General features: G+C 44.1%; 1 protein-coding gene across 5 annotated transcripts in view; it reads left to right on the top strand.

Moving 5' to 3' along the window:
• msrb3 (methionine sulfoxide reductase B3) overlaps positions 1-13321 on the top strand; it is a 23262-nt gene extending 9941 nt beyond the window's left edge. For all 5 annotated transcript variants that reach the window (XM_088348658.1, XM_088348655.1, XM_088348653.1 and 2 more), the window contains 5 exons: positions 1626-1734; positions 3445-3522; positions 6037-6065; positions 6162-6259; positions 12771-13321. In XM_088348658.1, coding sequence (XP_088204784.1) covers positions 1626-1734; positions 3445-3522; positions 6037-6065; positions 6162-6259; positions 12771-12944 — 488 coding nt within the window. In that variant the 3' untranslated portion in view covers positions 12945-13321. The remainder of the gene's footprint in view (positions 1-1625; positions 1735-3444; positions 3523-6036; positions 6066-6161; positions 6260-12770) is intronic.

Genomic DNA, 13321 nt, shown 5'->3' with positions numbered 1-13321 from the left:
TACAAAACATAAACAGACATACCTACCTACCCTGGTCATATCCCTCGAGAGGGGTGACCGACAGCAAGACAAACACATACAAAAATAAAGAAAATAAAAAGGGAAAAACACTCGGTTCAGGGTGACACAACACACTCTTCTGTTCAACAGCAGGGCTCGACAGCTTTCGCTGGTTTACCCCTGCCGCATCATACAGACATCAACAGACATGCCCTATCTAAAACCAAATAGGCACAATACTCTGTCAATAGAGAAATGTACACTCTTGAATAAATCTCTGTTCATATTTTATGGACAGACAAATAAATGATAGAATTGAAATCGAATAAACGTTTGTTACCCGCGTAAACCTAGTGAACAGTCGATAAAACATATGATGTGCATTTTGTGAAGTGCATTCACTGCAAAGTCTGTATAAGGAGTACTTCACAGTTCAGAACGGTTTTAACAATTCATTTGTCGTTTTTAATGTTTGAAAAATGGACGTTTATTCTTCAGTATGCGTGTATTAAATTTCAAATATGTCAGGGACAGTCTGGCATAGCACTCAAGCTCTGTTTTCTCGCCAAATATTTGCGTATAGAATATAGTACTCGCATAGAATACATATTCTACTTGAATCTAACTGAGGCGAGTCAGACTCAGTTTCGTTCAACTGCCCGACGTGCTCTTTAATGGTTCACGCATCACAGATATACAGCCATGATATGCAAGGTCTGCTTTGCAAACAAGAATTTTCATTGGCTGTACGCAGGTAAAATGTTTGCTTTAAAATAATAATAATAATAATGGTTAGGGACAGTAGTCTACAACGTAATTCATTGTTGACTTTTGATTGTTGATTTTCTCAAGTCAAGTCATGTTTATTTGTGACGCCCTTAATCACAAGGAGTCTCAAAGGGCTGCACAGACCACAGATTATTGCAAACCACAGACTATTATGACACTATCCCCTGATCTAAAACCTAAATGAGGGCAAGGAAAAACACAAAAACCTCAAGTCTAGACAAGTCATGTTTATTTGTGACACCTTTTATCACAAGGAGTCTCAAAGAGCTGCACAGACCACAGATTATTCCAAACCACGGACTATTATGACAGCATCCCCGGATCTAAAACCTAAATGAGGGCAAGGATAAACACAAAAACCTTAAGTCTAGTCAAGTCATTTTTATTTGTGACACCCTTCATCACAAGGAGTCTCAAAGAGCTGCACAGATTATTGCAAACCACAGACTAGTATTACACCATCCCCTGATCTAAAACCAAAATGAAGGCAAGGAAAAACTCAAAAACCTCAAATCTAGTCAAGTCATGTTTATTTGTGACACCCTTAATCACAAAGTCTCAAAGGGATGCACAGACCACAGACTATTATGACACCACACCCTGATCTAAAACCTACAAGAGGGCAAATAATACACAGATATTGTCAACATAAAATATAGCTTTTTCATATGCTATAGAATAGAAGTGTGTTTTAAGTTTTGATTTAAACATTTGTCGGCAACATCGACTACTTGTTGCAGCCCTAATGCCTAGCATAATAATAATAATAATTGTAACAGGTTTTAATGTTAAGATGAATAATAATGGAATTTAATTGCTGTCAATCATTCCCACAGGAGCGGTCCGAACCAAGAAAACATGGCCGGTGAGCTTCTCTCAGGAGGAGATGAAGAAACGCCTCACGCCCATGCAGTATCACGTGACCCAGGAACGAGGAACCGAGAGGTTCGGCCCTGGTCTTGAACCACCTGCAGATGTAGATTCTGGACTCGGTTCAGAAATTTCCCCAAAACTTTAATATTATACATAAAAACGGTAGATTTTTCACCGCAATCCGTCTCCGAAACATAAAACAAACGCACCCTTTTTCTGACACACAGCTCTAAATATTGGATTTTTAACAGAAACAGCGATGAACTCAAGCTGTAAACGAAAATTCTAGTTTTGACTCGAGATTTTTTGTTGTTTTGTCTAAATTTGAACAACAAAATGTACATTTTTTCATTCGTTATGCGCTTTTTAAAGGTAGGGTGCAGCATTTGTTGTTATCGTCCACCACTTCCTGAGTTCGTCATGATTGTAGCCTCAGCTAGCATATTCACGATACGCGTGCATGTACATGCATTTCTTCAACAAGCTCGAAAAAAACTCTTCTGTTTTGTGGTCCATGTTGGCGTTTGGACTATACTAGAAGCAGGCATTTTCTTACTTTCACCCGCTAGCTAACAAATAGAAATCAATTAAAAACCTACAAGGAAGAGCATGACGTCTTCCCCAGCACTCCCATAAGGACTCTTTGAACTCAGTTGTGTCAGGACCAGAACAGAAACAGGACCCGATAGAGTTACGTTTCTTACACGTTTTATTGAAGGAAAGAGGAAGAGCTGCGGGAAGCAAGTCGCTCTCGTACTCTGATTGTGATCCGAACACGGAAGTGGATCTTCCGTAGCGAGCGATGGCGGTGTCAAGGACGGAAAAACAGGTCGATAGCCGGGACAGGGGAGCAAAAACGTGGTCGGGGTCGTAAGCCGGCACAGGAAAGCAGACGTGGTCGGGATCAAAACGGGTCATAGCCGCAGACAGATGGGCGCAAAAATGGGACAGGTGGGAGTCGGGGTCGAGAAAGGCTTGCCTAGTATACACAGTTTCGCAGACGGACTGACAAAAGGGGACAGACAGGACTGGGTTCAAATACTGACCAGGAGCTAATCAAAACCCGCGGCAGTTGGCGCCAAAGGAGCGGGCACAGCTGAGTCACATCAGTCATTGTGACAAGTTGGGCATTGTCAACACATTTTAAGGGACAGTGTGTAATAGTTAGTGCCTTCTAGTGGTACAAAAAACGACATCCACTAAAAAATAAAACTTATTTGTATACTAAGCAATAATACATGAACTATCATACCAATGTTGATTTTTATAAAAAAAAAATATTAATAATAGGTCGAGATATTTGTATTTAGTTTTTTGATAGCCTTTCCATCAGAGGCGCGTGCTTCCAGAATATTCTCGGGTCGGAATCACACTCTTTCTATGGCTAGAGGCTCCTTTATTGAAAAACAAAAGAATGAAAACAACACATTTGATTGGTTTAAACGAGATTACATGAACACAGGAAACTGATTGGTTTGGACAGAAATCACATGTTTAAACGCAGTGTGTAATGTTGGTCGCTAGATGGTGAAACTTTGTAACACTATGCGTCTCTGTAAAAAGAAAAGGAATGTAGGGAGGCAAGCTCTTGAGCGGGCTTCCCAGCACCAAAGTGAAGGCTATTTTGATTTATAGTTAGCAGGCCCCAAGAGGATACAATTGTAAGCTTTTCCCAGCACCAAAACAAAACTATTAGTTAAACTATTCAGAAAATATATCTATTTTTACACTTAATTCAAGTCTTTTGTCCACTTCTGCTTGTAATCGAACTGTCGTGCTCAGTGCCTTCACAGGAGAGTTCACCTACCACAAGGAAGACGGAACCTACACATGTGTAGTCTGCGGGGCACCACTGTTCGGGTAAGACTTTCAGATTCAGATTCAGATCTACTTTATTGTCATTCTAGTACACGTGTATACAGAACGAAATGTCGATACATCTGACCCGCACAGTTTCCTCGAATGTACAGATATAAGTAAAAGTTGTATTGTATTATGGCTACGTATAGTATTTTACCATAGTGCCGATAGTGCAAGAGGAGTAGCTAACCAGATGTGCAAAATGGGCATTCAGGTTAACAAGTCAGGTAAACAGTAACATTAACACTGTAACAATAACGCTGTAAGTACAATAGTGCAGAGAGCAAATGTGCAAGGAGTGGCAAGCTATAAAGAACTGCCAGTAGTGCAAAAAGACCTGTAGACCTGGTTTTGAAAAAGACCATTTCTGTGCTCGATTTATCGTCTGGCAGTATTCTCCATGCATGAAGTGAAAGTTTACAGCAGGGGTCTCCAAACTTCTACAAGCGGAGAGCTGCTTTTTGTTGCTAACGTAGGAGCACAGAGTTTGATATGCATTCCTAATAAAACAACTTATGGTATTAGTATGTGGTTACCAGGTTTATGAGATAGAGATAGATAGATACTTTATTCATCCCGTAGGGAAATTCACACTTCCAGCAGTATCCTTGTGTAGAAAAATAAAATAATAAAATAAAAGATATAGAATACAAAAATACCCAATATAACGTGTTGATATAGAGTATTTAAATAGTGCTATGGAAAGTACACACTGTAGGCAGATGTCTAGATGCCTAGATAGATGTCAAGATAGATAGAAGTCTAGATAGATGTCTAGATAGATAAATAGATAGTTGTCTGGATAGGTGTCTAGATAGATAGGTAGATGTCTAGATAGATGGATGTCTAGATAGATAGATAGATGGATGTCTAGATAGATAGATAGATAGATGTCTGGATAAATGGATGTCTGGATAGATAGATAGATGTCTACATGTCTAGGTAGATAGATAGATGTCTAAAAAGATTTCTAGATAGATGGATGGATAGATGTCTCGATAGATAGATAGATAGATAGATAGGTAGATGTCTTGATGGATGTCTAGATAGATGGATGTCTAGATAGATATATAGTCTAGGTAGATGGATGTCTAGGTAGATAGATGGATGTCTAGATAGATAAATAGATGTCTAGATAGATGGATGTCTAGGTAGATAGATGGATGTCTAGGTAGATAGATGGATGTCTAGATAAATGGATGTCTGGATAGATAGATAGATGTCTAGGTAGATAGATAGCTGTCTAAAAAGATATCTGGATAGATGGATGTCTAAATAGATGGATGTCTAGATAGATGGATAGATGTCTAAATAGATAGATAGATGTCTAGGTAGATAGATGGATGTCTAGATAGATGTATGTCTAGGTAGATAGATGGATGTCTAGGTAGATGGATGTCTAGGTAGATGGATGTCTAGGTAGATGGATGGATGTCTAGGTAGATGGATGGATGTCTAGGTAGATGGATGGATGTCTAGGTAGATAGATAGATGTCTAAATAGATGGATGTCTAGATAGATAGATAGATGTCTAGGTAGATAGATAGATGTCTAGATAGATTGATATGCACTATTGTAATTACAGCGTTATTGTTACAGTGTTAATGTTACTGTGTACCTGACTTGTTAACCTGACTGCCCATTTTGCACATCTGGTGAGCTACTCCTCTTGCACTATCGGCACTATGGTAAAATACTATACGTAGCCATAATACAATACAACATTATTTATATCTGTACATTCAAGGAAACTGTGGGGGTCAGATGCATCGACATTTCGTTCTGTATACACGTGTACTAGAATGACAATAAAGTAGATCTGAATCTGAATCTGAATCTGAATGGATGTCTAGGTAGATAGATAGATGTCTAGATAATTGGATGTCTGGATAGATAGATAGATGTCTAGGTAGATAGATATCTGTCTAAAAAGATATCTGGATAGATGGATGTCTAAATAGATGGATGTCTAGATAGATGGATAGATGTCTAGGTAGATAGATAGATGTCTAGATAGATGTCTAGATAGATAGATTGATGTCTAGATAAATGGATGTCTAGAAGGATGTTAAGATAGATGTCTAGATAGGTATATGTCTAGATAGATAGATGGATGTCTAGATAGATGTCTAGATAGATGATAGGTGTCTAGATAGATGTCTAGATAGATAGGTACTTTATTCATCCCCGTAAGGAAATTCACACTTCCAGCAGTATCCTTGTGTTGAAAAATAAAATAATAAAAAAGAAGATATAGAATACAAAAATACACAATATAACGTTTTGCTATAGAGTAATAAATACTGCTATGGAAAATACACACTGTAATAAAAATAGGGTAATATGCAAATGTGGGGGGTGGGTTTAATGTGGGGTGGAGTTAAAGAGCCTCATGGCATGAGGAAGAAATGATCTCCTCAGTCTGGTCCGTGGAACAAGACTGTGACAGCAGTCTGTCTTTTTTATAGTATAAAGAAATGTAGTCTGACATTAAAAATCTGTTTTTTTTTCCAGTTCAAAATCCAAATTTGATTCAGGATCAGGTAGGAATCTGTTCTATAGCCGTACGATCAATAATGTGCCAATCGGGTCAGCAGCTCTGATTTTGTACCTTTTCCTGTTTTCCGACGTCCTCGCAGGTTGGCCTTCCTTCTTCGAAATTTTGAAACAGGACTCCATCGATGTGGCGGACGATTTCTCCTATGGGATGCACAGAGTGGAGGCCACTTGTGGCCAGGTAGACTTACTACAATATATATATATATATATATATGTGTGTGTTTTTTAGATTTTATTACAACACTAATATGTTCAACACTAGGAAAGTCATAGTAGTCTGTCATGAAACGGAACAGGATCAGGACCCAAACGCGTGAAGTTTCTCACACAAGCCTTTTATTTTACGGGAAATGGGGAGTCATGCACGTTAGGCAGAATTCTGGCGTGGAATGACAGGAAGCCAGAGGCCGATGAGATCGATACCAATTGCCCGAGGAGATATCGGACAGATGGGGTCGAGACAGGACGGGACAGACAGGATAAATAATAAAACATGAAAATTAACAGGACAAACTAGACGGTAACGAAAAATGGAGAAAGTAATAAACAGGACAAAAACAGACGGAAACGAAACCGGAACCCGCAATTAAACAGCCCTCAAAACTGGAGTGTTCGTGAAACATCATCTGAAACACCATCGAGCGCCATGAACCAGAAATGATCCGGACCCAAACGCATGACGTTCTCACACAAGCCTTTTATTTTACGGGAAATGGGGAGTCATGCACGTTAGGCAGCGGTCTGGCGTAGAATGACAGGAAGCCAGAGGCCGATGAGACCAATTGCCCGAGGAGATATCGGACAGATAGGGTCGAGACAGGACTATGATATCAAAACAGGATCTCGAGACTAAACAGGACGAATTAGACGGGAACGAAAACTGGGGAGAATAATAAACAGGACAAAAATAGACAGGAACGATAACTGGAGATCATAATAAACAGGACAAAAATAGATGGAACGATACTGGACAGGAAATACCAAAAGGAAATCGGACCAAATCGGAACCCATGTCTTACGGGGCAGAGGTTCGTTGACAAACTAACAAAGGGTGAGTGAGAGCACTGAGCTTAAATAGAAGGGAAGCCAATCTGTCAACGAGCCGCAGCTGGCACCATGGCAACCGTGACAGGTACATCCCACCCTGTTGGGCCTACGAACCTCAAAGTGATTTTTTTTAGCTTCAATAGCTCTTTAGCTGATCAATTTTTAGCTAGCTAGCTTGTTTTCTAAAACCTTGCTTATTTTTTAAAAATGTTTTCATAAACACATCGATACTAGATTAATGTAATATATTATAAGGCTCCAGCCCCCCCGCGACCCTAATGAGGATAAGCGGTACGGCTAATGAGATGAGATGAGATTATAGTAATATTAATAATATAGATTTTTGTTATTATTATCACTCCCCAACCTAATTTTCCCCTCTGTTTGGTCCCCATTCTAACCTGTTACTGTCATGAAACGGAACCGGATCAGGACCCAAACGCGTGACGTTTCTCACACAAGACTTTTATTTTACGGGAATTGGGGAGTCATGCACGTTAGGCGGCAGTCTGGCGTGGAATGATGGGAAGCCAGAGGCAGACGAGATCGATACCAATTGCCCGAGTTGGTATCGGACAGATGGGGTCGATACCGGACAGGACGGGACAAACTAGACCAGAACGAAAACTGGAGATAATAATGAACAGGACGAAAAAGACGGGAACAATACCGGACAGGAAACAGGACCGAGTCAAAACCCACGTCTTGCCGGGCAGAGGTTCGTTGTTGGACTGACAAAGGGTGAATGAGAGCACTGAGCTTAAATGGAAAGGAAGCCAATCTGTCAATGAGCCGCAGCTGGCGCCACACGGGCGGGGCCAATTGGGCTCCATGGCAACTGTGACAGGTATGTCCCACCTTGTTGGGTCTACGAACCTAAGAGAGTGAATTTTCTTTCTCTAGCTGATCAATTTTTAGTCCATTTTAACCTGGTACTATCATGAACCGGATTAGGATCAGGACCCAATCGCGTGACATCCTCACACAAGCCTTTTATTTTACGGGAAATGGGGCAGTCATGCCCGTTAGGCAGCGGTCTGGCGTGGAAGGACAAGAAGCCAGAGGCCGACGAGATCAATACCAATTGCCTGAGCAGATATCGGAGAGATGGGGTCGATACTGGACAGGACGGGACAGACAGGATTGATATCAAAACAGGATCTTGAAACTAGACAGGAACGAAAACTGGAGATAATAATAAACAGGATAGAAATAAACGGGAATGATAACTGGAGATAATAGTAAAGATGACAAAAATAGATACCAGACAGGAAATACCAACAGGAAACAGGACTGAGTCAAAACCCACGTCTTGCGGGGCAGAGTTTCGTTGACGGACTGACAAAGGGTGAGCGAGAACCCTGAGCTTAAATAGAAGGGAAGCCAATCTGTCAACGAGCCGCAGCTGGCGCCACACGGGCGGGGCCAATTGGGCGTCATGGCAACTGTGACAGTTACATACCACCTTGTTTTTTTTTTTTTTAGCTTATATAGCTCTTTAACTGATCAATTTTTAGCTAGCTAACGTTCAAAAGGAATCACAAGACTTTAGTAACTAAATATAACATGATTTTAAAATAAATTAACCATTTCCATAATTTGCCATAACAGGGTAGGACTTTGAGTGTCTCATACATGTATAACACATTGAAATAAAATTAAGGAGAGTAAAAGTTGAAGCTTACCTCTTTCTCCACTGTTGAATTCCTCCAAAATAAAATGTCACTTCCTGTAAATGATGTGAATCTCCTGTGCCCGCCCTTCCAACTGCCTCGGACTCTGATTGGCTCCCTGTCCCTATTTAAACCCACTCCTATCTGTCGCCTTTGGTCAGTCCGTCTGCGAACCTCTGTTAACACTAGGCAAGCCTTTTTCGACCCTGACTCCCACCTGTTTTTTGCTCCCCGGCTTCGACCTCTTTTTGTCCCCGACCACGTCTACTCTCCTCTCCTGGCTTACGACCACGTTTTTGCTCTCCTGTCCCGGCTACTGACCCGTTTTTCCGTTCCCGACTCCCTATTTAGACCCACTCCTATCTGTCGCCTTTGGTCAGTCCGTCTGCGATTTCAGTTAACACTAGGCAAGCCTTTTTCCGACCCCTGACTCCCACCTGTTTTTTGCTCCCGTCTGTTCCCTGGCTTCGACCTGTTTTTTGATCCTGACCACGTCTACTCTCTCGTCCCGGCTTTCGACCTCTTTTTGTCCCCGACCACGTCTACTCTCCTCTCCTGGCTTACGACCACGTTTTTGCTCTCCTGTCCCGGCTACTGACCCGTTTTTCCGTTCCCGACTCCCTATTTAGACCCACTCCTATCTGTCGCCTTTGGTCAGTCCGTCTGCGATTTCAGTTAACACTAGGCAAGCCTTTTTCCGACCCCTGACTCCCACCTGTTTTTTGCTCCCGTCTGTTCCCCGGCTTCGACCCGTTTTTTGATCCTGACCTTGTTTACTCTCCCGTCCCGGCTTTCGACCTCTTTTTGTCCCCGACCACGTCTACTCTCCTCTCCTGGCTTACGACCACGTTTTTGCTCTCCTGTCCCGGCTACTGACCCGTTTTTCCGTTCCCGACTCCCTATTTAGACCCACTCCTATCTGTCGCCTTTGGTCAGTCCGTCTGCGATTTCAGTTAACACTAGGCAAGCCTTTTTCCGACCCCTGACTCCCACCTGTTTTTTGCTCCCGTCTGTTCCCTGGCTTCGACCTGTTTTTTGATCCTGACCACGTCTACTCTCTCGTCCCGGCTTTCGACCTCTTTTTGTCCCCGACCACGTCTACTCTCCTCTCCTGGCTTACGACCACGTTTTTGCTCTCCTGTCCCGGCTACTGACCCGTTTTTCCGTTCCCGACTCCCTATTTAGACCCACTCCTATCTGTCGCCTTTGGTCAGTCCGTCTGCGATTTCAGTTAACACTAGGCAAGCCTTTTTCCGACCCCTGACTCCCACCTGTTTTTTGCTCCCGTCTGTTCCCCGGCTTCGACCCGTTTTTTGATCCTGACCTTGTTTACTCTCCCGTCCCGGCTTTCGACCTCTTTTTGTCCCCGACCACGTCTACTCTCCTCTCCTGGCTTACGACCACGTTTTTGCTCTCCTGTCCCGGCTACTGACCCGTTTTTCCGTTCCCGACTCCCTATTTAGACCCACTCCTATCTGTCGCCTTTGGTCAGTCCGTCTGCGATTTCAGTTAACACTAGGCAAGCCTTTTTCCGACCCCTGACTCCCGCCTGTTTTTTGCTCCCGTCTGTTCCCCGGCTTCGACCCGGTTTGTTGATCCTGACCACGTCTACTCTCTCGTCCCGGCTTTTGACCTCTTTTTGTCCCCAACCACGTCTACTCTCCTCTCCTGGCTTACGACCACGTTTTTGCTCTCTGTCCCGGCTACTGACCCGTTTTCCGTTCCCGACTCCCTATTTAGACCCACTCCTATCTGTCGCCTTTGGTCAGTCCGTCTGCGATTTCAGTTAACACTAGACTAGCCTTTTTCCGACCCCTGACTCCTGCCTGTTTTTTGCTCCCGTCTGTTCCCCGGCTTCGACCCGGTTTTTTGATCCTGACCACGTCTACTCTCTCGTCCCGGCTTTCGACCTCTTTTTGTCCCCGACCACGTCTACTCTCCTCTCCTGGCTTACGACCACGTTTTTGCTCTCCTGTCCCGGCTACTGACCCGTTTTTCCGTTCCCGACTCCCTATTTAGACCCACTCCTATCTGTCGCCTTTGGTCAGTCCGTCTGCGATTTCAGTTAACACTAGGCAAGCCTTTTTCCGACCCCTGACTCCCGCCTGTTTTTTGCTCCCGTCTGTTCCCCGGCTTCGACCCGGTTTGTTGATCCTGACCACGTCTACTCTCTCGTCCCGGCTTTTGACCTCTTTTTGTCCCCAACCACGTCTACTCTCCTCTCCTGGCTTACGACCACGTTTTTGCTCTCTGTCCCGGCTACTGACCCGTTTTCCGTTCCCGACTCCCTATTTAGACCCACTCCTATCTGTCGCCTTTGGTCAGTCCGTCTGCGATTTCAGTTAACACTAGACTAGCCTTTTTCCGACCCCTGACTCCTGCCTGTTTTTTGCTCCCGTCTGTTCCCCGGCTTCGACCCGGTTTTTTGATCCTGACCACGTCTACTCTCTCGTCCCGGCTTTCGACCTCTTTTTGTCCCCGACCACGTCTACTCTCCTCTCCTGGCTTACGACCACGTTTTTGCTCTCCTGTCCCGGCTACTGACCCGTTTTTCCGTTCCCGACTCCCTATTTAGACCCACTCCTATCTGTCGCCTTTGGTCAGTCCGTCTGCGATTTCAGTTAACACTAGGCAAGCCTTTTTCCGACCCCTGACTCCCGCCTGTTTTTTGCTCCCGTCTGTTCCCCGGCTTCGACCCGGTTTGTTGATCCTGACCACGTCTACTCTCTCGTCCCGGCTTTTGACCTCTTTTTGTCCCCAACCACGTCTACTCTCCTCTCCTGGCTTACGACCACGTTTTTGCTCTCCTGTCCCGGCTACTGACCCGTTTTTCCGTTCCCGACTCCCTATTTAGACCAACTCCTATGTGTCGCCTTTGGTCAGTCTGTCTGCGATTTCAGTTAACACTAGGCAAGCCTTTTTCCGACCCCTGACTCCCGCCTGTTTTTTGCTCCCGTCTGTTCCCCGGCTTCGACCCGGTTTTTTGATCCTGACCACGTCTACTCTCTCGTCCCGGCTTTCGACCTCTTTTTGTCCCCGACCACGTCTACTCTCCTCTCCTGGCTTACGACCACGTTTTTGCTCTCCTGTCCCGGCTACTGACCCGTTTTTCTGTTCCCGACTCCCTATTTAGACCCACTCCTATCTGTCGCCTTTAGTCAGTCCGTCTGCGATTTCAGTTAAAACTAGGCAAGCCTTTTTCCGACCCCTGACTCCCACCTGTTTTTTTGCTCCCGTCTGTTCCCCGGCTTTGACCCGTTTTTTGATCCTGACCACGTCTACTCTCCTGTCCCGGCTTTCGACTTCTTTTTGTCCCCGACCACGTCTACTCTCCTCTCCTGGCTTACGACCACGTTTTTGCTCTCCTGTCCCGGCTACTGACCCGTTTTTCCGTTCCCGACTCCCTATTTAGACCCACTCCTATCTGTCGCCTTTGGTCAGTCCGTCTGCGATTTCAGTTAACACTAGGCAAGCCTTTTTCCGACCCCTGACTCCCACCTGTTTTTTGCTCCCGTCTGTTCCCCGGCTTTGACCCGTTTTTTGATCCTGACCACGTCTACTCTCCCGTCCCGGCTTTCGACCTCTTTTTGTCCCCGACCACGTTTACTCTCCTCTCCTTGCTTACGACCACGTTTTTGCTTTCCTGTCCCGGCTACTGACCCGTTTTTTCCGTTCCTGACACCGCCATCGCTCGCCACGGAAGTGGGACTTTCTTTTTTTCCAATAAAACTAAGAGAAACAAACGCAAGTGGGTCCTGTCTCCGTTCCGGTCCTGACAGACTGGGACAAAATAACAACTAAAATATACATTGATAACAAGTCATTAATTAAGATGAAGACATGAAATATTGCTACAAACTGGAATCGTCCACATGCAAAACTCGGTGTTTGAAATGATCTATTTAGGATATTTTTAATGCATACTACAAAAAATGGACTATTCCATTTCGAGTTCTCAATGCATTACAGTGCGGAGCCCACCTGGGACACCTGTTCGACGACGGGCCGAAACCCACCGGGAAACGGTACTGCATCAACTCGGCATCGCTGTCCTTCCGGCCCGAGAACTCTGAGGAGGCATCTGGTTCCTCCTCCGAAGGTGGCGCCGCGGAGTCCACGAGCAAGGGAAGGACGGAACTATAAGACCCCAGCAAGACTGTAGTATTTTTTCACACGCAACCTTAATCACCGCTATATGGCAATTTAAATTCTTCACTTCTTTGTAGCAATTTCAAACACCGTCACCCGATACTGCGAGTATCAGATATTAAAGACCACGCCCACACATGATCTGGTTGAGCGTCGCTAGTCCACATAAAAAGTGGCTGAGCCATTCTTTTACGTTTTAATTTGTTTCAAGTAACTCAGAACTTTGGACTGGATGTGACGACTGCGCCCCCTTTTGGACAGTTCATGAACGTACCGATTCACCATGTACCATCATGAAATCTGATAACAAGTTTTGAATGAAATTAAAACATCCAAGGCAATGTATTGATAAAATAATCTTGACAATGTAA

Source organism: Urocampus carinirostris, chromosome 11, assembly GCF_059441175.1.
Source record: "Urocampus carinirostris isolate Australia breed hairy pipefish chromosome 11, RoL_Ucar_1.0, whole genome shotgun sequence".
NCBI lineage: Eukaryota > Metazoa > Chordata > Actinopteri > Syngnathiformes > Syngnathidae > Urocampus > Urocampus carinirostris.
This window is presented reverse-complemented; position numbering and strand designations above follow the sequence as displayed.